Below are 22751 nucleotides of genomic sequence, written 5' to 3' on the forward strand. Positions count from 1 at the left end.
GAATTTTAAAGCAAATTTTAATGCTAAGAGAAAATGCACCCTATATAATGTAACATGGAAAAGGCACCAGCAAGTGTGTGTGATCCCAATTAATAAACACCACATATACGTATGTATGATCTGTATAGAAAAAAAAAAAGGAGTGGAGATAAATACAACAAAATAGCAGCAACGGTTACCTCTGGGTGCTGGGATGACAGATAATTTTCATTTTCTCCTTTCTACCTTTCTGTAGTTCTGAAATTTTATAACGAGCATGAACTGCTCCTATAATTAGACATAAAACAAAAAATACGAGGTGGAGCAGGGGCTGGATGGGCAGAGCAGGGGCTCCTCTGGCCCAAGGCCATCGGCCGACCCCCTGCACGGAGCCTGGGGCCCTGGGCTCTGCCCCTGCTGCCCGGCCAGGCCGCTGGAAGGCGCGGGGTGCACCAGCCATCTCCGCTGCACCCCGGGGAGAAGCCCGTGCCTGACTTGGGTCGGGATGGGTCACTTGCAGGCTGTAAATTTCCTGGCTGGGGAGACTAGAGACGACTGTCTCAAGGGCTGAGAATCGGAACATCCATCATCCACTGTATGAGAGAGGCCATCTTCTCTTCTCCTTCCTTTTCTTTCAGAGCTTCCGGGTGCAGCGACCGGGCTGGAAGAGGGTAGCCTTTGTCACCCTGTCACTGTGGCCTCGGGCAGGCTCTCAACTTCCCTGGTCTCCCAGTGCTCTGGGTTTCTTCTCACCTGCCCCCACTCTTAGAAAAACCATCCGGGTTAATCCAAGGGCAGTGTCTGACAAAAGAGAGGAACCCAGCTCCAGTTCTGTGCTCCAGGAGAGATCCTACCCTGCCTCGAGGCCGGGGCCCCTTCCTGCCCCACCTCACCGTCACCCGCAGGGTGAGAACAGGGCAGTGGTCTGAAGGCCAAGAGGGGGCAGATGTTCCAGGAGGGGAGGCCCTGCCCTCTGGAGCCAGCAGTGGAGCTGGACCCTCCCTTCCTCCCAGCCCCCCTCTAGCCATCGTGGAAGCTTCTGCCATCTTCCCGGGCTATTTTAGCAATCAGGTCACCCGTTGGCTCGCTCTATGCTTATGGCTGAAAAAACCCATAGGCCTTTTTCACAAAACTGCTGGTGTCTCCCCCTCCTCCAGATCTTGCCTAAGTCGGGGTTCTCAGAGTGAAAACAGAGAACTTGTCAGCCTTCCTTGAGTGTGGGGCCCTGCTCACTTGGGGACCAAGGCCACACAGTCCCTTCCCCGACCCCATCTTGAGCAGCGCCCTGCTGACGTGTCTGTTGCGGGGCAGGGGCGGCTGGTCACAGGGCTGTGAGGATGGCCCAAGCACCTAGTGAATCAGGCCCTGTCCCGCCAGCGTTGGACACCTGCTGGCCCCAGGCAGAAAGTTGCCCCTCACTTAGGGCTGAGGCTGGGTGACCCGCCAGGAGCCCCAAGCCGAGCAGCTGGATCGAGATAGACATGGGGGCTGCCCCAGCCAAGTCCGAGTTGTCCTTGGTCAGTCACATGGGCGTCTGCTGAGGGCCTGACACCCAGCTGCAACGCAGGGCCTTTATGCTGACCCCAGGTTCCCAGGACCTCACAGGAACCCAAAGTCCCTCTCTAAATGCCCATGGGCTCCGTTCAGAGCCGCCCGAGGATTCTGATCACCTACTCCTACTTCAGCTAACCCCCATCCAGCAGCAGGTGGAGCCCTCAGGCTGCAGGCCACCGAGGAACGAGGAACACAGCAGCTCCCACCATTCCCTCCCCCAGACATCCCTGACCTTCCTGGTCAGCCCAGAGCCAGGACCCGGGCAGGGAGCAGAGAGCCGGCTCGGCAGCTTTCACTCTCCCCAGGGCAGACAGACTATAAACACGCAAATGAAAGGATTCTGGCCAGGAATGGGAGCAGCTGAAATAGGGTGGTGAGAAGAGCTGTGGCAGAGGATGATGACAGGTGCTGAGGCTGGGAGAGATCAGTGCGTCCAGTGTGGCTAGAGTGGCACTGTCCAACAGGAACAGTATGTGAGCCACAAATGCAATTTTAAAGTTTCTAGTAGGCACAAAAAAAAAAGTAAAAAGAAATAGGTGAAAATAATTTAAAGAATATAGTTTATGGAACCCAATCAATATATCTAAAATAGTATCATTTCAACATGTAATCAATATAGAAATTATTAATGAGATTATTTTGCTTCCTTTTTGTGCTGGTTTGAATGTATTATGTCCCCCAGAAAAAGCCATATTCTTTGATGCAATCTTGTGAGGCAGACATATTGGTGGGGATTAAGTTGGAATGTTTGGATTGGGTTGTCTGCATGGAAATGTGCCTCACCCAACTGTGGGTGATAAATCTAATTGGATAATTTCCATGGAGGTGTTGCCTCACCCATTCAGGGTGGGTCTAAATTAAATCACTGGGGCTATATAAATGAGCTGACAAACAGAAGGAACTCAGTGCAGCTGAGAGTGACATTTCGAAGAGGAGCTACAGCCAAGAGGGACACTTTGAAGAATGACAGAAGTTGAGAGAGTAGCTGCAGATGAGAGACAGTTTGAAGATGGCCGTTGAAAGCAGACTTTTGCTCCAGAGAAGCTAAGAGAGGACAAACACCTCAAGAGAAACTAAGAGTGACATATTTGAGGAACTGCAGCCTAGAGAGGAACATCCTGGGAGAAAGCCATTTTGAAACCAGAACTTTGGAGCAGACGCCAGCCATGTGCCTTCCCAGCTAACAGGTTTTCTGGACACCATTATCCATCCTCCAGTGAAAGTACCTGATTGTTGATGACTTACCTTGGACACTTTATGGTCCTCAGACTTTGTAACCAAATAAACCCCCTTTTATAAAAGCCGATCCATTTCTGGTGTTTTGCATTCCAGCAGCATTAGCAAACTAGAACACTTTTTCTCATCCTAAGTCTTTGAGACCTGGTGGCACTTTACGTGGCAGCACAACTCAGTTTGAATTGGCCACATTCCAAGTGCTCAGCAGCCACGTGTGGCATATGCCCACTGTGCTGGGCAGTTTGGGGCTAGAGCCTGGTGATGGAGGAGGGGGCTTGAGGGCAGAGAGGTGGGCAGGGGTTGCCTTGGAGTTTATTCCAAGGGCAGTGCCATGGGACGGTTTTAAGCAGGAGTGTGACATGGTCCGACTTCTGTCACTGGTTATTGGAACATTTGTGATGTTTTTGCCAGGTGGCAGCAGGTGAGATTGGCTGCTGAGAGAGACACCTGGGTGAGGGCCGATGGTGGCCTGGACCTCATTGATGGTGGCCGTGGAGCTATAGGAAATACTGTGGAGGCCACAGAGAGGCAGGGAAACCAGGAGACAGGCCCTGCCATCTGCTTTCTTTCCCCTTCTATGACCAAAATTCCACCCAGGGAGCCCCATCTCTACAACTGCCCCCTTCCAAGGAATAGATCCACACTGTTTCTGTTTAAATAAACCCAAAGGAATCCAACCAGAAAATTTTTGCCAAGAGCCCAGAATTGAAACCTCTACACTTTCTGCATCTCATAGAATCATTGCATTTCCGGGCAAGAAAAGAGAAATCTAGACACCCAGTACCCTACCGTGATTCAGTGGTCTCTGCCTAGGTTTGAATCCCTTGCTGCCCCTCTTATTAGCTGTGTGGCCTCAGGCAAGATCCTTAACCCCTCTGGGTCTTTGTTAACTCATCTGTACAATGGAGGCATCAATAATATCTATTTCTTGGGATGACTCAGAGAAGTAAATGGGTTTATACCGATAAAAGTGATTATAAAACTCCAACACACAGTAGGCACTCACTCCATGTTGTTGTTGTTGTTGTTGTTATTAACAGACGGGACACCTGAGACCTAGGGATCTGAAGGGACCTGTCCAAGGTTGTGCAGCAAATAGGATGCAGAGCAAGCAGCAGAAGCAGAATCTAAATTTTCTAACTTCTGGCTCTTCCACAGAGCTGCCTCTCAACTGTATTCACTGGTTATTGGGACATTCGTGATGTTTTCGCCAGGTGGCAGGCACCATGCCAGCAGCTTGGGGGAGAAGGTAAGACAATACATGCCCATCTCCACCAAATCAAGGCTTTACAATTCAGAAGGAAAACGCTTTCACAACCATTTGGGGCTACAGGAGAGGAAGGCCCAGTTTAGGCAGAGCCACAAGCTGATAACGGGGCCATCCAAACAGGGCTGGCTGGGAACCTGTGAGACCACGGGGCCCGGGCCCACCTCTGCCTGACTTGCTCAATGACTCTGACTTTGACCTCAGGGTCCTTAGCTGCACTGAAGGGAGCAAAAGTTAACTAAGCACCTGCTCTGTGCCCAGCCCCTGATTTTAAAGTGCTCAGTCTGACTGAGGAGGAAATGTAAACAGGGAACCAAGCTGTCAGCCTGCGGTGTGGGCTGACCCACTCCCCTTGAAAGAGTCACGTCCTGAAACACATACTAGTTTTTAAAGTGTAATTTGTCATTAATAATACAGTTATGAGAGTCTGGTTCACAGGATTTCACAGCCTAGTAATATTTCCAAAGAAACTTTGGGGTTCCTGCAAAAGGACTGAAAAACTGTTATTCTGCCAAGGAAGGCCCTTAAAAGCAAACAACAAAGCATCTTCTGGAAAGGAAATTATAACACCAAAAATTAGGAAAGGCCATCGTGTCAGAATAAAGAACAGTCCTTCAAATTAAATCACTTCGGTTTGGGGCGGTGGGGTGGAGGACTAACCATAGTATCACCTTGCCAGACCTCATACTGGGAAGTCTAGAGGAGGAAACTATGGCCTCTTCTTCCTCTGACTATCTCCACTCCTTCCCTTCTTCCCCCAAGCCAACTGCACTTTGCACATACTTCCAGAAAAGTGTTCTCATTCACTCATGCCTGGCTTTGCTGTCTTCCAACTGGGCTGTGAGCTCTGCGAGACCGGACCACATCTCACCCCTCTGTCTATGCACATCTAACCCAAACTGGCACCCTGTAGCAGCCTGGTAAACACTGCTGAGTGTGGCAATGGATTCTGAGACAAGGGAAGGTATCCTGGAGGAGGCAGTGCTGGAGGCAGGCCCTGGAGATCCAAAAGAAGAGGAAGAATCAGGAACCAGTAAGGACAACAGGGCTGGAAATGAGTGTCCAGCAAAGAAGCCCCCTCCAGACCCAAGGCCCCTGGTAGTCAGGGCTGGGCACCTCTCCAGGCTCTCCTCAGCCTGGAGGGGAAGTGGGGTGAGGGGCTGAGAGAAGCCCAGGAAGGATTCCCTCCTGATAAAACCCAGGGCTGGGCAGGAAGAGGCTGAGCTGGGTCCTCAGAACCACAGATAAGCTGGGAGTCAAAAGGCCTTGCAGCCCTCCTGGGACAGTCCAGCTGCCCCCACCCCTCCCCCCCAGACTGACCTGAGACCCCTCAGCCCCATCCACCAACCACAGGGAGACCAGGGGGAGGAAGTGGCTGGTGCTTCAGACCCTGCTGCCAGAGGTGGGCTCAACGGCCACATGCTCTCTACTTCCTCCCCCTGGGCATGGAGCCCCAGATGGGATCCAAGACACAATGAGGGTCAGGGAGAAACAGACAGCAGCATCCCAAGTGCACACTGACCTTTCTGCTCGTTTTTCCATTTAGTTACCACCCCCTGCTCAAAACCCTTCCACAGCCACCCTATGCTCTTAGCACAGAGACAGAAGTTCTTATCCTGGCCCACAAGGCCCAGGCGACCTGTGCCCACCTGTGAGCTCGCCTCGCCCTGGGCTCATTTGTGCCTCTTGCTCCCAGCCATTCGGCTCTGTTAATAATTATGCTTACTTGTGAGATTCTTCAGGTGTTCAGGGACGTGTCTGCTTTTGATCACTGTGGCATCCCCGACATGAAGCAGGGAGCCTGGCCCCAGTAGCCCCTCAGAGCTATTTGGTGTATTTGGATTTGTTCACTTGGTAATCAAGAAATAAACTACAATATACTGTTTTAATAAAGGGGGGGGGGGCAGAAAACATTCAGTATTTTTATAACTGGCCACCAGGAGGCGCTCTTTGATCAGGGGCTCAGGTTAACCCTGAGAGCCCGGATTTACACGACAGAAACAAATGACAATACCTAGCCCTTTTCCAAGAACATTCCAGTCTTTTACTTCATCTCATCCTTGAAGCTTTTATTATAGACAATATCTACATGCTTTGCATTCTCTCTGCCCTTCCTCCCACACAAATCTGCCTACCTCAAACCACCGCAAGGTAAGCCCAACTTGGAGCCTTATGTTGCTCTGAGCAGGTCTATATCTGTCCAGCTCTTGGTCTCTCAGAGCTCCTCAGTCAGAATTCAGTTCTTTAGAATTTGGAACTTGACTTGTACAATGTCTTTCTCGGGCCTCATGACAAATGGATGGCATAAATCTTTTTATGCCTATGAACAGGTGAGGAAACTGAGGCTCTGAGCAGCCAAGGACGTGAAACACACAATGGCAGCAATGAAAGAGAGAGGCTGGGGGCCCAGAATAAAAAGCGTAAAGTAAATAACATAAGCCTTGACCTCAGGCTCCTGGGGAGTTCTCAACCCCCTCTCTCCTCCCAGGCTGCCTCCTCTGCTCTCTGCATTTTCACCTGTTTCCAAGTCTCTAAACCAAATCTTTCCTTCTCATCTTCTGTGAACATGCCACTGTCCCTCTGATCTGCCTGCCTCCAGTCTGGGGCCTCCTCGTGGGCCACAGTTCCTGCTGCCTCGCCCACCCCTGACCCTGCATCACTCTGCGTCTCCACCTGAAGGAATCCAGGCAAGGATTTCTCGCCTCCATAGTGAGGGTTCTTTCCCACCCCAACATCCTTTGCTAAAGAACCCACCCATTTCATAGATGAGGACACTGAGGCTCAGAGAAGAGTCTTGCCTGAAGCAAGTGAAAAGGGGGACGAACACCTGCCCTGGGGATCAGTCCTCATTGCTGCCCAGGGACAGGAAGTCAGATGCCTCCTCACAGGACCCCGCCCCCCATGAAATACTCTTCCTGCGTTTCTAGGCTAACCACTGGGTTTTCCTCCTTCTCCTCACCCCCAAAGGCTGAGTGAGCACTTCCTGCAGCACCTTCCGTTCCATGCAGGACCGGGAAGCTCTCTCTCTCATGCTGAGGACACCCACTTCTTCAATTTAACTCGGCATCGTCGAGTGCCTGCTCTGAGACACAGAGGGACATTCCTTGGACTGGGAGTCAGGAGCTGTGCATGACCGTGAGCAAACCATGGCCTCTCTCTGGGCCTTGGTTTCCCTGTCTAGAGGATCCTGGAGCCACTGCCTCAGCTCAGACATGCTGTGCTTTTCTCTCCTGTACCCCCCACTCCCGCCTCTCCCACCAGCCTCACTCCTCCAGCTCAGGAGTCAGGTCTTCTGAGAAGCCTTCCTGACCAACTGTGGGCAGCTGGCTGTGGGGCCAGGGCTCTAGATTTTCCCCACACCCCCCTCTCCCCCACCAGCCTCTCACAGAGCTACCTGGGAGTTCAGGGAGGCTGCAGGGACAGCAAGGACACTGTGTGACCACAATCACGGCTCCAGAAAGGCCCATTCTTGTTCTGGGCTAAGAGGCCCAAGGAACTGCCCTCTGCCAACTCCCAACACCCTTCCAAAGCTGAAAGGAACCTAGTTCTTCTGTGGGATTCCCGACTCAGGCTCCTTGGTTTAGGAATGAGTTGCCTCCACCCCAGGGTAGAGTCACAGCTGTGCGGTCACTTGAGCCCCACAGCACACCTGCTCATTTGTTCATTCAACACATTTATTTAGTTCAAAGCTCTGTCCTAGAGAGAAAGACAGTTACAAGACAGCAAACAAATATATTGTTGCAAATGATATTAAATGTTGTGAGGATGTGGAGACAGGATGGTCAGGGAAGGTTTCTAGGAGGAGGTGACATTTGAGCTAAGATTTAACTAATGACAAGGAGTTAGCCTGGGGGGACCACAGGAGGCCAGAGCAGCAGAGGGAGTGATGGAGAGGCTGTCAAGACACGAGGAAAGAGAAGCAGGGATTGGTCCATTCAGGACTGTCTGGCAGATGGGAAAACCGAGGCAGAGAACAAGGTGAGTTGTAGATGACCCTGTAGCTAGTTAGATGTGTTCTTCTTAACTGCCCCCTATTCAGAGCTTTGTTCAGATGATTCCCAATCACCCGGTGTGGGTCTTGTGTCCACCCCAGGGTTTCTGTGGGCAGGGGCTGTATCACAGCTATCTTGGGAGGCCCAGTGTCGGTACATGGTAGGTGCTTAATAAACACTGGTTGAATTGGATCTTGGTGTCCAGAGAATGTAGGCCAGTGCCTGGGGTACATTAGGCACTCCGAGAGCATGTTGGCTGAGCCCAACTCTACTGTGCTCAGACACAGTCCTTAGGCCCCAGAGCTCCCCAAGTGCTGAGCAGACAGACTCAGACTTGCAGCAGTTGTATCTCACACCCAAACCATCACAGAAGTACTGAAGACATCCTGTGCCCCCAGACAGACCTGAACCCAGCTCCTTGCCTTGATTTTCTCTCCAGTTTTAATCCCTCTAACTCCAGGACTAGTTTGAACATCAATGGTGGAAGCTTCCAGAACTGCATCTCAAGATGTCTTCGGCAAATGAGTATCTTACTTAACTGGCTCTTCTATCTCCCTTGTCAGTGCCTAGAGGAAGAAAACCCCACCCAGAAGCATTTATCTAACAAACCACATATCAAGCACCTCCTAGGCTGGAGGCCTTGAGGGAAAGCTAAGCTGGGGGCGGTGTGATGGGGACTGGCTTTGGTCTCCTGCTGGGGCTTGCTTATCAGCTCTCACAGAGGAGCAGCAACCATCAGCTCAGGATGTGGCAGGTGTGATGGAAGAGGAAGTGTGTGATCTTCAGCCTGGCTGCTCCCCAAGGGAGGCTGGGTACCATCCCACTTCTTTTGGTGTCATAAGGCTTCTGAAAGGACCACCTCACCCCCAATTTCCCAATAAGGAACGTGAAGTCACAGGGGAAGCAGAACAGTGCACTGGGGTTTAGAAGAGCCCTGCCTCCCTGCCTTCCGTTTCAAAGACTGTCAAAGCATCCATCCAGACAATAATGGTTTTCTGCTGTGGGCTGAGTCAGCCCTGGAATTCCAGGAGCTTGCAGTCTAGCTGGGGAGACAGATGCGTGTAGAGCAGTGCACTGCAGGGTACCCAGCACTCTGATGTAGACGCATCAGGGCACTGTGGGGGAACAAAGGAGATGGTCACCGCCTTTGGGGACACATCCAGCATAATGTGAGAGAGGCTGAGCGAGGCATAACGCTGATGACAATAACCACAGCCACCCCAGCAGCCACTGGCTGTCACTGCTGGAGGCTCACTGGGGGTGCCAAGCACACACTTTGCTTCATGTAGAATGTGCACTGTTTCCACATCAGAGATGGGGAAACCAAGGCATGGAACAGATAAGTAGCTTGTCCAAGGGACCCCAGGAGTAGGGCCAGAAGGAGGAAGCTGGCACACTGGTTCCAGAGGTGTTAATCCTTGGAAACCCCGCCAGGGGCTTCTGGGCACCCTGTGTGTTTAAATTTGCCAACCTGTCCAAACTGCTGTCAAATAAGGATCGTCAATCTTATTTCCAGCATCGCCAGCCACCCTTGCTATTTCTGTCCCCCCTCAGCTTTCCAGAGCCTGTGCATGAAGACCAGGACAAAGGGGGCAGGCTCGACTTGGTAGAAGGAGGAGACCTTGACCCAGATCCACCTCGGCAACAAGATTTTCTAGGTCCTCCAGAGGCTGCCTCCTCCCATCTGCTCTCAGCGCTGCCTGCAAATTGCTTCCAAGTGTTGATAATTACAATAGGCAAATCTAATCAACACCAAGAAGGAATGAACCTGGGGGTTCCTGGGGGGGGGGGGCGGCCATCTCCTTCCCCAAGCCTGTCCCAGTGCCTTTGGAACCCATCACCTCCTCTGAGGTGGGACAGAGTTGGGACCTGGGCCACGGTTCCATTCTCTGAGGCCTGGACAGGCCAGTGAATTGCCTGAGGTTACATAGACCTTTCAAGCAAAGCTCAGTTAGGGTGTGGCTTTTCCAGCCCTCAGCTCAGTCCCCTGTCCCCAGCAGCACCATTCCTTTTAGGAGGGAGCCCTAGAGGGCAAGTGAAAAAGGACTGTAGGAAGGTTCTCTAGCAGGTCATGGCCTGTCCAGAGATTCTCCGGGCAATCCAGGGTCCAGCCCCCTTCAAAGCTTCGGGCATTGGTCAGGTGATTTCAGAAAGAACACTAGCACCGGCAGGGATCTTAAATGTCAGTTTAAAACTTTCATGGTATAGCTGTAGGAACAGAGGAACAGGGAAAGGATGCAGCTTGCCCCAGGCCACGTAGCAGGTGAGACCCAAGTGCCTGACTCCCCCATCCCACATCCCATACTTCTCTTCCGGTGCTCAATACAGGGCGCTCTTCCTCCAAATTCACCTTCTGAATCACCGGCTTTACCTCCGGAAGGCAGGGAGGGAGTGAAATGTAAGCAATAGCTGCGGGGCTGGACAGACTTGGTTTCAAGCTGCATTCCCCTACATAAATGCTGTGTGGCCTTAGACAAACTCCCCTCTCTGAGCCTGTTTCCTCATCTACAAAACAGGGGAAGTAACTGTTTTTAAAAAAAATGTTGTAGGAAGAATTCCGTGAAATCGAGAGCTCCAGGGGACTGATGATGGCATTCCCAAGGCCTGGTAGGGGCTTGGACATTTGGTTCCTTTCCCCGCTCTCTCTCCCTGATAGCAAATATGCCTGAGCTCAAAGACCAGGTTTACTTCTTTTGCCTAGGCTTTGAGACAGGCCTGCACACCCTCCCTCGTCAGCCACAAGCACAGAGCTTCTTTCTGGAATGGTTTCTCTGACCCTGCAGAGATGACAGAGATGACACTGGAATTCTCTGGGGAAACAACTCCGGGCCTGGTGTACAGATGAAGACAGAATGCACAACCCCTCTCACCTCTGCCTCACTGGTGTCCTGAGCACTCAAGGGGCCTCCTCTACCCCCCTTCCCACGCAGTCCCTGCCCTGCCCAGGAGCCTCTTGGGTTCCAGAACTGGCTGCAGGGTCCTGCTGGGCAGTTGGGGTTCTTGGGGAGTGGCTTTCACCCCCTCCCACAGACATATGTCTGTTGAAATCAGCTCAGGGGCCAGGTGGGCAGTGGAGCTGAAGGCTGCTGACAGCAGGCCTCTGAGGAGGAGCATGGGGAGGAGGGGGCGGGAGGAGGAAAAGGAGAGGAAGCAGAAGAGGCCGGGTGGGTCCTGCTCCCTCCCCCACAACTCACCCCGGACAGACAAGCTAAGAAAAGCTCTGGGGGAGAAAAACCGCCAAAGATGCACGTTTGCCCTCCCTACTGAGCCCAAGGCCCTTCCTTCCCTCCAGCCAGCTGCTCCCAACAGATTAGTATTCAGCTCCGGAAAAGCAGGCCCCGCACACCAGCCCACGGGAGGCCGGGAGGCTGCCGGCTGAGTCAGCTTCTCTACCTGTCAGGAAATCATTCATAAAAAAATGACACCTTCCCAGTGCCCAGCGCCCGCCTCACCCCAACCACTGCCCCCAGGTCGCCTAGCCATGTTGCCTGCAGCCCCCTTCCTCCCGCCTCACTCCGGCAGCTACTTCACAGAGCAAACCTCTTTCTCTTTCCCCTGGGATGAAGACGAATGAGATCAGTGTGAAAAAAGGCCAGCTCAGCCTTAGTAAATCAGTATTTACTGGTCGCCTGTCCTGGGGACAGCAGCAGAGTCAAGAAGGGTGAGGACTACACTCAATTATGAACAAATGTCAGTGACATGGCTTCCAAAAGGTTTTCCCTATTGTGCAAGGTGGGCACGGCCCACCTTCAGTTCCTGTATGTATAGTAGAGGCTCCTAGGACTCCTCGCACAGGCGGACCTGGATCACTGGGGCCAATCCTCTAGAAAGCAAAACCGAGGTCTGCAGAGGGGAAGTGATTTGCCCCAGGTCAGGTGTGAGTTCAAACTTTTTGCCCACGTCTCCAAAATGTGGCTGACAATCCATGTTCTTCTCACTTCCCATCATTCAAATCCTGCTGCCCTCTCTAACCCGGGAGATAAAACGTAGGTTGCTCTCTTGTGGAAGAATGTCATTCTCTATCATGGCCCTGCAAGTCTGATCCCTGCTAACCTCACCGTCATTTCACGCCACTCTTTCCCTCACTCTCCTTCTCCAGCCACTCTGGCCTCCTTGTTTCTTAACACACCAAACACACTCTCACCTCAGGGCCTTTGCATGTACCACCCCTTCTGCTCCCACTTATACATGTCAGGCTCATCATCATCCCACAGGTCTAGACCCCTGTCACCTCCTCAGAGAGACCTTCCCTCACCACCACAAGCAGCACCCCCTCTTTTTTTCCCTAACCCTGCCTGAAGATGGGTTCCCCTCCTAATTTATATTACAAGCAAAATATGTACTTCTTTACCTGTCTACTGTCTGTCTCCCCAGGCAGAGGAAGCCCACGAGGTTGGTTTTGCTCACCATGGTGTCCCCAAAGCCTAGCCACAATGCCTGGCACAAAGTAGACATTCGGCAAACGTGTACTAAATGAGTAACTGAGGGACAGCTCGCTGTATGGAATCAAGCCCACAGGCCAGCTCTCAAGGCCCTCTAAACTCGCACCCACACCACCAAGCCAACTAGGTAAATGGTCAGAACACAGCACCTCCGTTTGTTCCTTCTTTGATGGTTGTGAGACAGAGGCTCAGAAGAGCACTGAGGGTGAGGGTGAGGGTGGAGCTAGCAGTGCGAAGCCCAGGTGCAAGGCTACTCTACCCCACCTACCCAGGTAAGCTCCCTGACAGTGCCCTTCTGGTGCTGTATAAAGCACTGTAAAACCCGCCGCAAACTGTCATCATTTCTATTCTCTTCTGTGACCCTGCAAGTGGCAGACTCATCAAATGCTGTTTCATAGGGCTTCAAGCTGCTTCTGGGTCACCCTTCTGATCAACTGCTAATCAGCATTTACCAGGCACCCACCAGGACTCAGACCTACATTACAAGACACGGACAATTATCCAAATTATAGGATCAAGGATCCTCAACATTTACATGTACATTAGAATTACACGGGGAGCCTAGGAGTGCAGCCACTCTGACCACTCGCCATTCCACCCCATTCTGATTTCACAGGTCTGGGCTGGGCAAGGCAAGCTCCCAGGGAGATTCTGATTGACCCCAAATTGAGAACCACAGGCCTAGGTGAGTTATTCCAAACTGCCTGTGCATTAGAACTCCCTGAGAGGCTTTTGAAAACACTGATGCTCGGCCCTGCTACTATGTGAGACTCTCACTTAAGGGGTCTGGGCTGGCATCTTGATGCTGATGTTTTTCAAACATTCCCCAGGTGATCAATTCTACTGTGCAGTCAAGCTAAGAACCACTGACCTCAGGCTTGCTTTCTAGACTATTCTGGCTAGCCCAAGTCAGGAGACCTGGGTCATCTTATTGGAGGTGGAAGGTTAGGGTCAAGACCACCTGAATGCCATCATCTGCTCCATCGGTGAACATCAACTGTGCACTTACCATGGGCTGCGCTGGACACACAGTTCCCACCCTTGAGGCCTTCACTCCCAACCCAGGTGGGAGACAGCCAGGATGAGGGCAGGGCCAGATGACAGAACATAGATGCTCCCGTCACTCTTCTGCTTAACATCTGTCTCTGACTCCCTCTAGGATCAGGTCCAAACTCCTTAGCCTGGTAGGATCTAGCCCTGGCCTATCTTCCCAGCCTCCTCTCCTGCCATTCCCCAACATTCTCCCTGGGCGTCCATCATTTTAAACTGCCTCTAGTTCTTCCACAAGTGCCAAGCTCCTTCCCACCTCCCTGCCTCTCCCAAAGCTATTCATCCTCAGGAACAGTACCACCCTGCCTTGCCTATGTGCCCCTCTCCTGGGGGCCTGTGCATTGCCTGGCTCTGAGTTAGCTGTGGCTCCATTTGGGCTGCCATGGGCTGCTCCACACACTTCCTGCAGTGGCATCTGTCACACCACACTGGAGCCACTGTCTGAGAGCCAGGCTCTGTATTCCCAACATAGACCACAGAGCCCAGGACACAGGAGGTCTGGGGAGCAGAGCGAGGTCAAGTTGTATTTTCAGAAGGTTGTTTTTTCTGAGGATGGAGAGCCTCAGGTAAGGTATTCACTGACTAAACGGTACCAGCCTGAGAACTACAAGATTGCCATGGGAGTGGAAATCCAGGAATCACCAGGCTAGATATCATGAAGAGATGCCTAACTGCATGGTTAAAATTCAGCCTGTACCATGTACCAGCTGTGGGCCTTTGGGGAAGCCACTCAACTTGAGCCTCAGCTTCCTTATCTGTACAATGGGGATAATTATAGTTCTAACTCAGGGTTGCTAAAAACAGCAAAATAAGCTAACATTTAAAAAGCATTTAACACAGTGCCGAGTGTAAGGAATCTTTTGATAAATGTTGGCAACTATAACTGTAGGTATTACTCATAGGACACCAGTGCTGATAAAGCTTTTAGAGATCTTCTCAATTAACTCCTGCATTTTATAGTTAGCAAACTGATACAGGAAGGCCTCTCTGGCACCTTGTCTCAGAAGCCCAGAGCAGGACCAAGTCAACTGGTTCTGCAGAGCCACTGAGGAAAGCCTGTGAGAGTCGCTGGGAATCAGCTAATGTACTGGCAGAATTCCACCTTGGAGTTTCTAATGACTTGGAACCTGACATAGTCCCAACATCTCGGCTCTGTTTCAGACAAAATCATTGAGCATATTTTAGGATCAGCAAAACCCTGCAATGCCTTTGGCTGAGCACTTTCCCTCTCCTTGTTGAAGCCCAGGGGTATTTTCTAGGAAATTGAGTCCATCTGTTTCTGATTCACTTGTACTTAACTCATCACCAAGCTGTTTTGTAAAAAGCCCTTTGATGTGAAAGTAGCCTTAGTCCATAAGCCTCTCTAAACCTTTATTTAGTCAACAGTAGTAGGTAAAAGGGTCTCTCCAAAGAAGCCAAAGGCAGCCTCCTGATCTCCCTCTACACACAGGCCACGTGAAGACAAAGTGTGGCCCACATGGCCTGCCCTGTGGCCCTGAGACTCCTCCTTTCCGGGCCTGTCAGGGCAAAGCAGCCTAGCATGACCCAGCCTGCAGGCTCCGCCACACAGCAGGCCTCCCCTGATGACCCCACCTCTCCTCCCTGGGCGCTCTCACCTAGCGTCCTCCTTGTACATCACCCACAGCTTGTCTAGATAGATTTACAATTTCCTGTGTGTTGCTCAAGTTTCTTAAACTTGATTTTAAGTTCCTCAAGGATAAGAAACCACCCTTGGTACCATTTCGCAAACCCAATTACAAGGGCCATTACTTCCAAACCAAAAACCTACAGGAAAGATCTGACGAGTACAAGGATTCTCCAAGGGACAAAGGGGCAGAATATGCTAAATTGGGGCCGCCTGCCGTACACATAGTAACAGCTCAAAGGGCCGCTGGTTGAACTGAACTTTCTAGGTCATGAAGGGAAGAATGTCTCCTCTTCCCTCTAACACTCAGCCCAAAGGACTCCACTGCATTTCAAACCTGCTCTGCTTTATTATACAGCAGGATGAAAAAATTGAAGAACTCCCTAAACCAAGAGAACAGACAATACAACTCCTCACTAAATTCAAGGGTGACTAAGTCATAAGGTGTTCCTGGGCTGGGGCAAGCTAGGGTGGTTTAGAGGATATCCCTAACTTCAGGATGATTTCAATACTCCACAACCCACCAAAGTATCTCTTCTAGAGGAAGAATCTTGGCAGAGTCCCCTCCAGGCAGGTCCAAGTCTGTACTTATTAAAGACATATCTGGGGTCCCTCAAAGGCAGGGGATGGTATAGCACAATGGTTCTCAAACTTGAGAATCACCCTTCAAGGGCTGGTTAAAACACCGATCATTGGGTCCCACCCCAAGAGTTCCTGACTCAGTGGGTCTAGAGTAGGGCCCGAGAATTTGTATTTCTAGCATATTCCCAGGTGATGCTGATGCTGCTAGTCTAGGGACCACACTCTGAGAATCACTGGTCTAGCCATTCCTTTAGTCCTGGGGTGAATATTTCAGGGGAGGTGTGGCGGCTACCTACTGCCAATGAACTTGTCTTTTTTCCCTTTTGCTCTGAATACCGTGGCTTAGTACTCAAAAATGAGTGATGGTGGTGCCGATGCCCCACCCTGAAGCAGGCGCTGGGCTAAGTGCTCTGTAGAAACCACTGTATTCAATACTCAAAACTACCCCATGAGGTGGACACCATCCTCATTTTGCAAATAAATGGCAAGGGTGAGGAGAGGTGAAGCAAACTTCCCAAGGTCACACACTGCTCATCGCAGGACCTGGTGCCCAGAGGCTAGTCAACGTCATCTCACTGAACAAATGCATCCGCAACAGAGGTGATGAGAGGCAGATCTGAACCCAAGCTGGATCCAAAGCCCAACATTTTCTATCACATTAGCAGGAAGCATTAAATGAGGCAATGCAAGCTCTGGGAAGGAAAGGACTTAAGTTACACTGAATCAGATATACTGCCAAGATGTTCCGGGCCTGCGCAGAGGAGTGACAAGGGAAAGAATGGTAAAAAGCTGGTTCCAGAGGGGCCGTGAGAGAGATGTGAGACTGACCTCTTGCCAGAGGAATCTAAGATGACAGATATAAGGCATCTGTAAATGATTCAGGTTGTCAGTGGGAAGTTTAGTTGTTTACATTGAAAAAAAATTTTTGTACAAAAATAATAGATGTTTTTAACAATATAACTAATGACTAATAAAATCAGAAGGTACAGGACTACTGTTCATAAACCAGAAAATAAAAGGCAAGGTCGTCTTATGTAAAAGCAAGAATCAAAATATGGACAGCAGTTGCTCTGGAGAAGGCGGCGGTTTTTTTACTTTTCATTTTGTTCAGTTCTTTAATGTTTTAATTTTTTATTGTACATTTCTCAAATAGTAGTATCTCTATAAATAGAGCACACTAATATATGCTTTTATTGAAAAAATCAGAAACTACAGATAAGCTGAGGAAAAATTTAAAAGCCTGTCATTCCACTGTCCAGAGTAACCAGATAACATTTTCCTTTATATCCACTTAGTTTGTTTCTATGTAAACATTTCTTTTTTTTACAAAAGTAGGTTCACCTTGAACTTACTGCTTTGTAACCTGACTTTTTGCCTAAAAACCATGACCAGGATCCTTTTCTAACACTGTCTTCTTTGATATCAGCCTCAATGGCTGCATGCTATTCTATTACATACATATACCCTAACACCATAATGTATATAACTAATCCCCTATTTGCTATTATAAACTTTAGTTTATTTTTAGACTATTTTGTGTTAGTCATCACAAGAGTCAGCCATGGTTCAAAAGAGTCCCATATAGATCAAGAGATGTTTTAAGATTCCTTCTGTTTCAACACAGGGTGAGAAACGAAATATTCATGGAGGGATGTTTCAGTGGGGGTTTGATTTTGTAATACTTCCTAATGTATGCAAGTTCTCTTAAAACCTTTCTATCAGGAATTTTATGGCATGTGAATTATATCTCAATAAACATCAAAACAAACAAAACCCCTTCCTGGTTGGGAATTAAAAGGCCAACTTTCCAACTATTGTCATGTGGCCTCAGGCCAAGTGTGACATTCAGCTTGTCCTTCTCCTTGGGTGAACATGGATTGTAACCACACCCGACTATCAGGGTCTCCTGTGCTTCAAATGAGATGACAAATGTGAATGAATGAATGCTGAAAACTATAGTGCTGTCCTTTATTCATAATCATTCAAATTGGAGACAACCCAAACACACATCAACTGGTGAACAAATTAAAAAAAACTGATGTATCCATCCACTGGAATATAACTCAGTCGTAAAAACAAATTACTGATGTGTCAACAACATAGATGAATCAAGCAAACATTATCCTAAGTGAAAGAAGCAAACCACAAAAGGCTATACACTGAATGATTCCATTTATTTGACATTCTGGAAAAGGGTAAACTATAGAGACAGAAATCAGGTCAGTGGTTGCCAGGACTAGGGGTGAGGGGAAGGGACTTACTATAAAGACACATGAGGGAACTTTCTGAGGTGATGGAAATATTATCTTGATTGTGGTGGTAGTCACATGACTATAAATTTGTCAAAACTTATTAAACTGTACAATTAAAAAGGGTGGATTTTACTGTATGTAAAATTTGCCTTAATAAACTTGATTCCACCTCAAAAAAACAATGGGGCAGTCCAAATATAAGGTATCATCAGACATTATCTGTAATATTTTTCAAAGACATTCTGAAATATCTTTGTGAAATATGACAAACATAAAATAAAAGACAATCCAGGAAAGACTAAATATCTTTCGGGAATATTTGTTGTTGGGTTGTCTGCCTTTGGAAAGGCCACTTCTATGCCCTAGCAAATGCCCGTGTGTGAAGCAGCTGGTCTTGCTTGGGAGCTCCCACTTGGGCTGTTTGGGGATTTTCCCTGTCATCACTAGTTTGTTTTTTGTTTGTTTGTTTGTTTGTTTGTTTTAACATCACCAAAATAAAAAGAAACAACAGTTCTAGAACTGGACAGTGAACTGCCCTCATCCTTCCTATCACTTCTTTTGTCCCCCAACCATGAGAATCCTTTTTCCCAAAGGCAAAGAATATTGGTATTTCTGGTCATCTCTTGGCCTGGCCTTAACCATCTTAACGAGCATTTTTCTTCAAATATAAATAAAATATAAAATAAGAGTAATCTGCAGCCAATGGAAAGCAGCTTTCTAAAGAGAATAGGAACAACAGTGAATCAACGCAAAGATGAAATGCTAATAGTAAAAAATAAGAAAGATCCTGCTCCAATTCCAAAGCACTGCAGCAAAATCCCTGCCTACCAGTCTACAGGCCCAGATCAATGGCTCTTATTCAATAGATTTCATTTGTTGACAAAATTCCAGTATACCAAAGGGACTGGTATAGTTCCTGGAGTTTACAATAGGATCTACATTATGGCAAATGGGAGTGAGGCTGTAATCTACTCTTGCATAGAAACGGTCACCCCTCCCCCAGGTCCCCACAAAGCTCCTGCCCCTGGGAGGTGCTCCAAGAAGGTCTGTGCAATCAAGGAGCTACTCTTGGAAGATGGCCCCAGGAAGACGGATGCCCAGCCTGGCCACATAACACCACAGACCAATTGGGTTTGAGTGATCTATGCGAAAACTGACCAACCGCCACAACAACTTCCCAGGAATCATTCTTCTAAAGTCAGCTAGGTTTCCTAACAAGTCCTGCCATAGAGGCTTTTCACCAGCCAGGTTTCATTTCGATAAACGACAGGACCTGTTACAAGGTGGGGGTGGTGGAAGAATGGAACTGACTGATGCTAAGGGTTAGGCTACTGACCTGAAAAACAAGTTTTTATTATCAAGAAGCTCACAGGTTAGTGGGGAAGAGAATCCTGGAAACAAATAATTATAATAATGTGATAATTAATAGCTCAAGCATTGTGCTAAGTGACCCGCACAATAACATATAAGTGAGAACAAATCTTCTGCAGGGTTAAAGAGCTTGCCTGAGGTCACAGAGCTGGTAAGCAGAGGGACCAGGACTAGAATCCCAGCAGTCTGATTCCAGAGCCTGCACTTCTGACCCCTACGGAAGAGGTCTGCAGGGGGCCCTATATAGGCCCAGGGGGTATTTAATATGGCCCAGAACTGTTAGGGAAGGCTCTCAGAAGTGCCCTAGGTGCTTCTTATTGAAGTATGGGGAAGCAGTGGAGGTCCAAGGGGAGAAGAGGCAGAGGGCCTCATGGCTTGATGGCTGTAAGCAGCCTGGTGGACTAGCTGCTCTAGCACAGGGGGCCTGCTGGGAGGCAGAGGAGATGGAGCCCTGGAAGAAGTAGGCAGGGCCAGATGGTTGAGGACTTGGTATACAAGGAATTTGGACTTTACTCTGGATAGAGCCATGAGCTTTGCACATAAGAATTTTCACTCAGGAAACAGACTGCAGAGGGACGAGGCTGAAGACTGGGATAGAGACATCAGAAAGCCACTGCAGGAGAGTCTGAATTGGAGAGCACAAGAAGCTTCTAGGTCAGGATCTGTGCAGTGCCCAGCTCTCAGGGTATAACTCTCAGAGCACCCCAGTGGCACCAGTGCTGGATGGTCTGCCGGGCTGAAGGCCCTTCAGGTCTCTCAGGATCCCATTTCTGAATTAAACAGGATCCCAGGGATCACAGGACAGTATTGTCTGACCACTGGTCAACGACCACAGTTTTTGGTCTTCAGGCCTCAGTTTCCTCCATCTATAATCTGAATGGATTTAACTAGTTTGTGTTTTAGGTGCCCTTCTGTTCTGTGAATTCTTTTTACATTACAGTCTCATGTTCTCAGGCACCTGAGGCTCTCAGAAACCTCATGCACACATCTGGACGCTCTGTCCAAAGGCACCACTTTGATCTTTTGGGGGAATGGTGGACAGTAATCTTGCTAGTGGAAGCATAAACAGAAAGGATCTCTGAGGAGGTCACAGTGGCACCATTTATCAAAATTACAAATGCTGGTTATGGTCTATCCACACATCAGAATACTCTGCAGCCAAAGAAAGGAATGCAGACTTTTTATGTACTGATATGGAAAGATCCCCAAGATAAGAACCATTTATACAGTATACGGTCATTTGTGCAAAAAATAAGAAAGGAGTAAAAACACATATTCATATTGCTTATGTGTGAAAAAAAACCCACCCTCTGTAAGGATACCTAAGAAATTAATACAGGGGTTATGTATTGGAGGGGAGCAGTAGGGGGAATGAGTAAATAGGGGACAGGTTGAAGGGACCTTTTTGCTTTATTCCTCCTATTTCTTGGATAAATGCACATACTCTTTGACCCAGCAATTCCACTTCCATATATTTACCTTATAAATATACTTCCACACGTGCAAAATGACATACATAGAAGACTATTTCGTTGTAGTCTCATTAGAGAAAAAGAAGGAAAACAACCTGAACATCCATCAGCAGGAAACTGGTTAAATCATCCCTTTGAGGAAACATGGTGTGTTTGTTACAAAGAATGAGACAGCTACACATGTTCCGACATAGAATGATTTCCAAGTTAAGTGGAAAAAAGCAAAGAGCAAAATGGGGAGTATACAGTAGGCTCCATCTGTGTGGAAAGAAAAATCATACTATGTGTATATATTTTGCAAATATAAGAAATATCACAAGAACACAAAATGAACTATTAACAGTTGTCTCTGCGGATGAGAACTAGTTAACTGGGGAATGGGGGTGGGAAGAATTACTGCATCTTTTGAATCAATGGCATGTATTATCTGTTAAAAACTTTTCTTAAATTTTGAGGAGGAGGGGGAGGAGTTAAAAAATTTGCTAGTTGGGGGCTAAAGTCACTTGAACATAAAGCATTCATATGCTATGCTTTCTCATGATGTTTGTAACCTGAATTTCCCCTGATCTGCTCTTATAAACTCTTAACTTTGGACCACAGCTAATTTCACTGAAGAACCACGGCCTTCACCAAAACCAGGAAGATCATTTTTGAAGAATTAGCTCTGCAAAGCAGATGATTCTTTCATTCATTTATAAAGACAAGTAGATTCAGACCTTTTCTTCAGAAACTTTTTTATTCATTACCTTCCAAAAGAGAAGGTCAGCTTCAACCAAAATAGGCTTAACTAGCCTCAAAAGGCCTGCTTTATAATAATACAACAGGGCAAAACCAGAACTGGGGACGGAGTTCTGCCTCAATTCTTTTCAGAAAAGACCAATCATGTATAATACACAGACGTCCCATTAAAACAGATAGGCAATGCACCCTGACCACCAATATAAGAGTGTAGAAATCGTTGGGGCTCTCCATAAGCGCCATTTACATAAAGGCTGCCTCTTCCTCAGCCATTAATGAGCTCTTGCTTTACTGGGGATGGGGGTGGGGTGGTCTGGGTATATAGCTGGTGATGGCACCATTTGCTGACTCTGGAGCTTTGATGGGCTGGTGTCAAAATGACTCAACTTATTTTCCCTCCTGAATCAGAGAAGCAATAGTCTGTTTGAATATCTAAAAAGTATCCTGGGACTTAGGTGGTGGTTCCCTTAACAGTGGTGTTTAAAGGATTATTGTGTAGGGCTTTTAAAGTACTTAATCCTGTTGATGTTTTTTGGTCCCTGAACCCCCCACCCCACCCCCACCCAAACTTTTGTACCTGGGCGCCCAAGAACCAAGGGAGGCAAAACGGAACAACCAACAGGCCTGGGGGTGAAGTGCCTCTCAGAGCAGTCACCCAGGGAAGGAAAAGGGGCAAGGTGGAGATGTAGGGGGACAGAAATCAGCTGAAACACTCCATGCTGGTTCTGACACGCTCCATTTCATGTAGGAAGCTGTAGAACTGAGGCAAGGTTAATTCTGGGGAGAGAAAATTCAGCTTCAGGTAAATGTTTCCAACTCCACAGAATCATCCAAGAATTATTTTCTACCCAGAGACTTTTTTTTTTTTTTTTTTTTAGCACATCTAAGTAGCTCTTGGAAGGTAATAGATCATGATAAAGAACTGAGAGCCCAGCTCCTGAAAAAAGGGTGTGTGTTTGGGTGGGGGTGGGGGTGTTCTAAATGGCTAACTCTATAGCAAAGAGACAATAGGGCATTACTCAGGATATTCACTGTGACTCCTACATCAAGAGCTTCTGAAACCTTCAATCTCAGCCATTTCTGTCACCCCTTCCCCCTTCTCAAAAAAGACCCTTGCTAATGATCTTATTAACAATCCCTGCATCATCTTTTATGACAGGAAAAGCAGTGG

General features: G+C 48.4%; 1 protein-coding gene across 5 annotated transcripts in view; it reads right to left on the reverse strand.

Annotated features, from left to right (window-relative positions):
• COMMD7 (COMM domain containing 7) overlaps nucleotides 1-22751 on the reverse strand; it is a 40676-nt gene continuing 17925 nt past the window's right edge. For 2 of the 5 annotated variants that reach the window (XM_037811586.1, XM_037811585.1), the window contains exon 9: nucleotides 17903-21100. In XM_037811586.1, coding sequence (XP_037667514.1) covers nucleotides 20964-21100 — 137 coding nt within the window. In that variant the 3' untranslated portion in view covers nucleotides 17903-20963. Of the gene's footprint in view, nucleotides 641-17902; nucleotides 21101-21559; nucleotides 22358-22751 lie in introns of those variants that run through there. The other 3 variants (XM_037811588.1, XM_037811587.1, XM_037811589.1) reach the window with 2 other exon arrangements.

This window comes from Choloepus didactylus, chromosome 19 (assembly GCF_015220235.1).
Source record: "Choloepus didactylus isolate mChoDid1 chromosome 19, mChoDid1.pri, whole genome shotgun sequence".
NCBI lineage: Eukaryota > Metazoa > Chordata > Mammalia > Pilosa > Megalonychidae > Choloepus > Choloepus didactylus.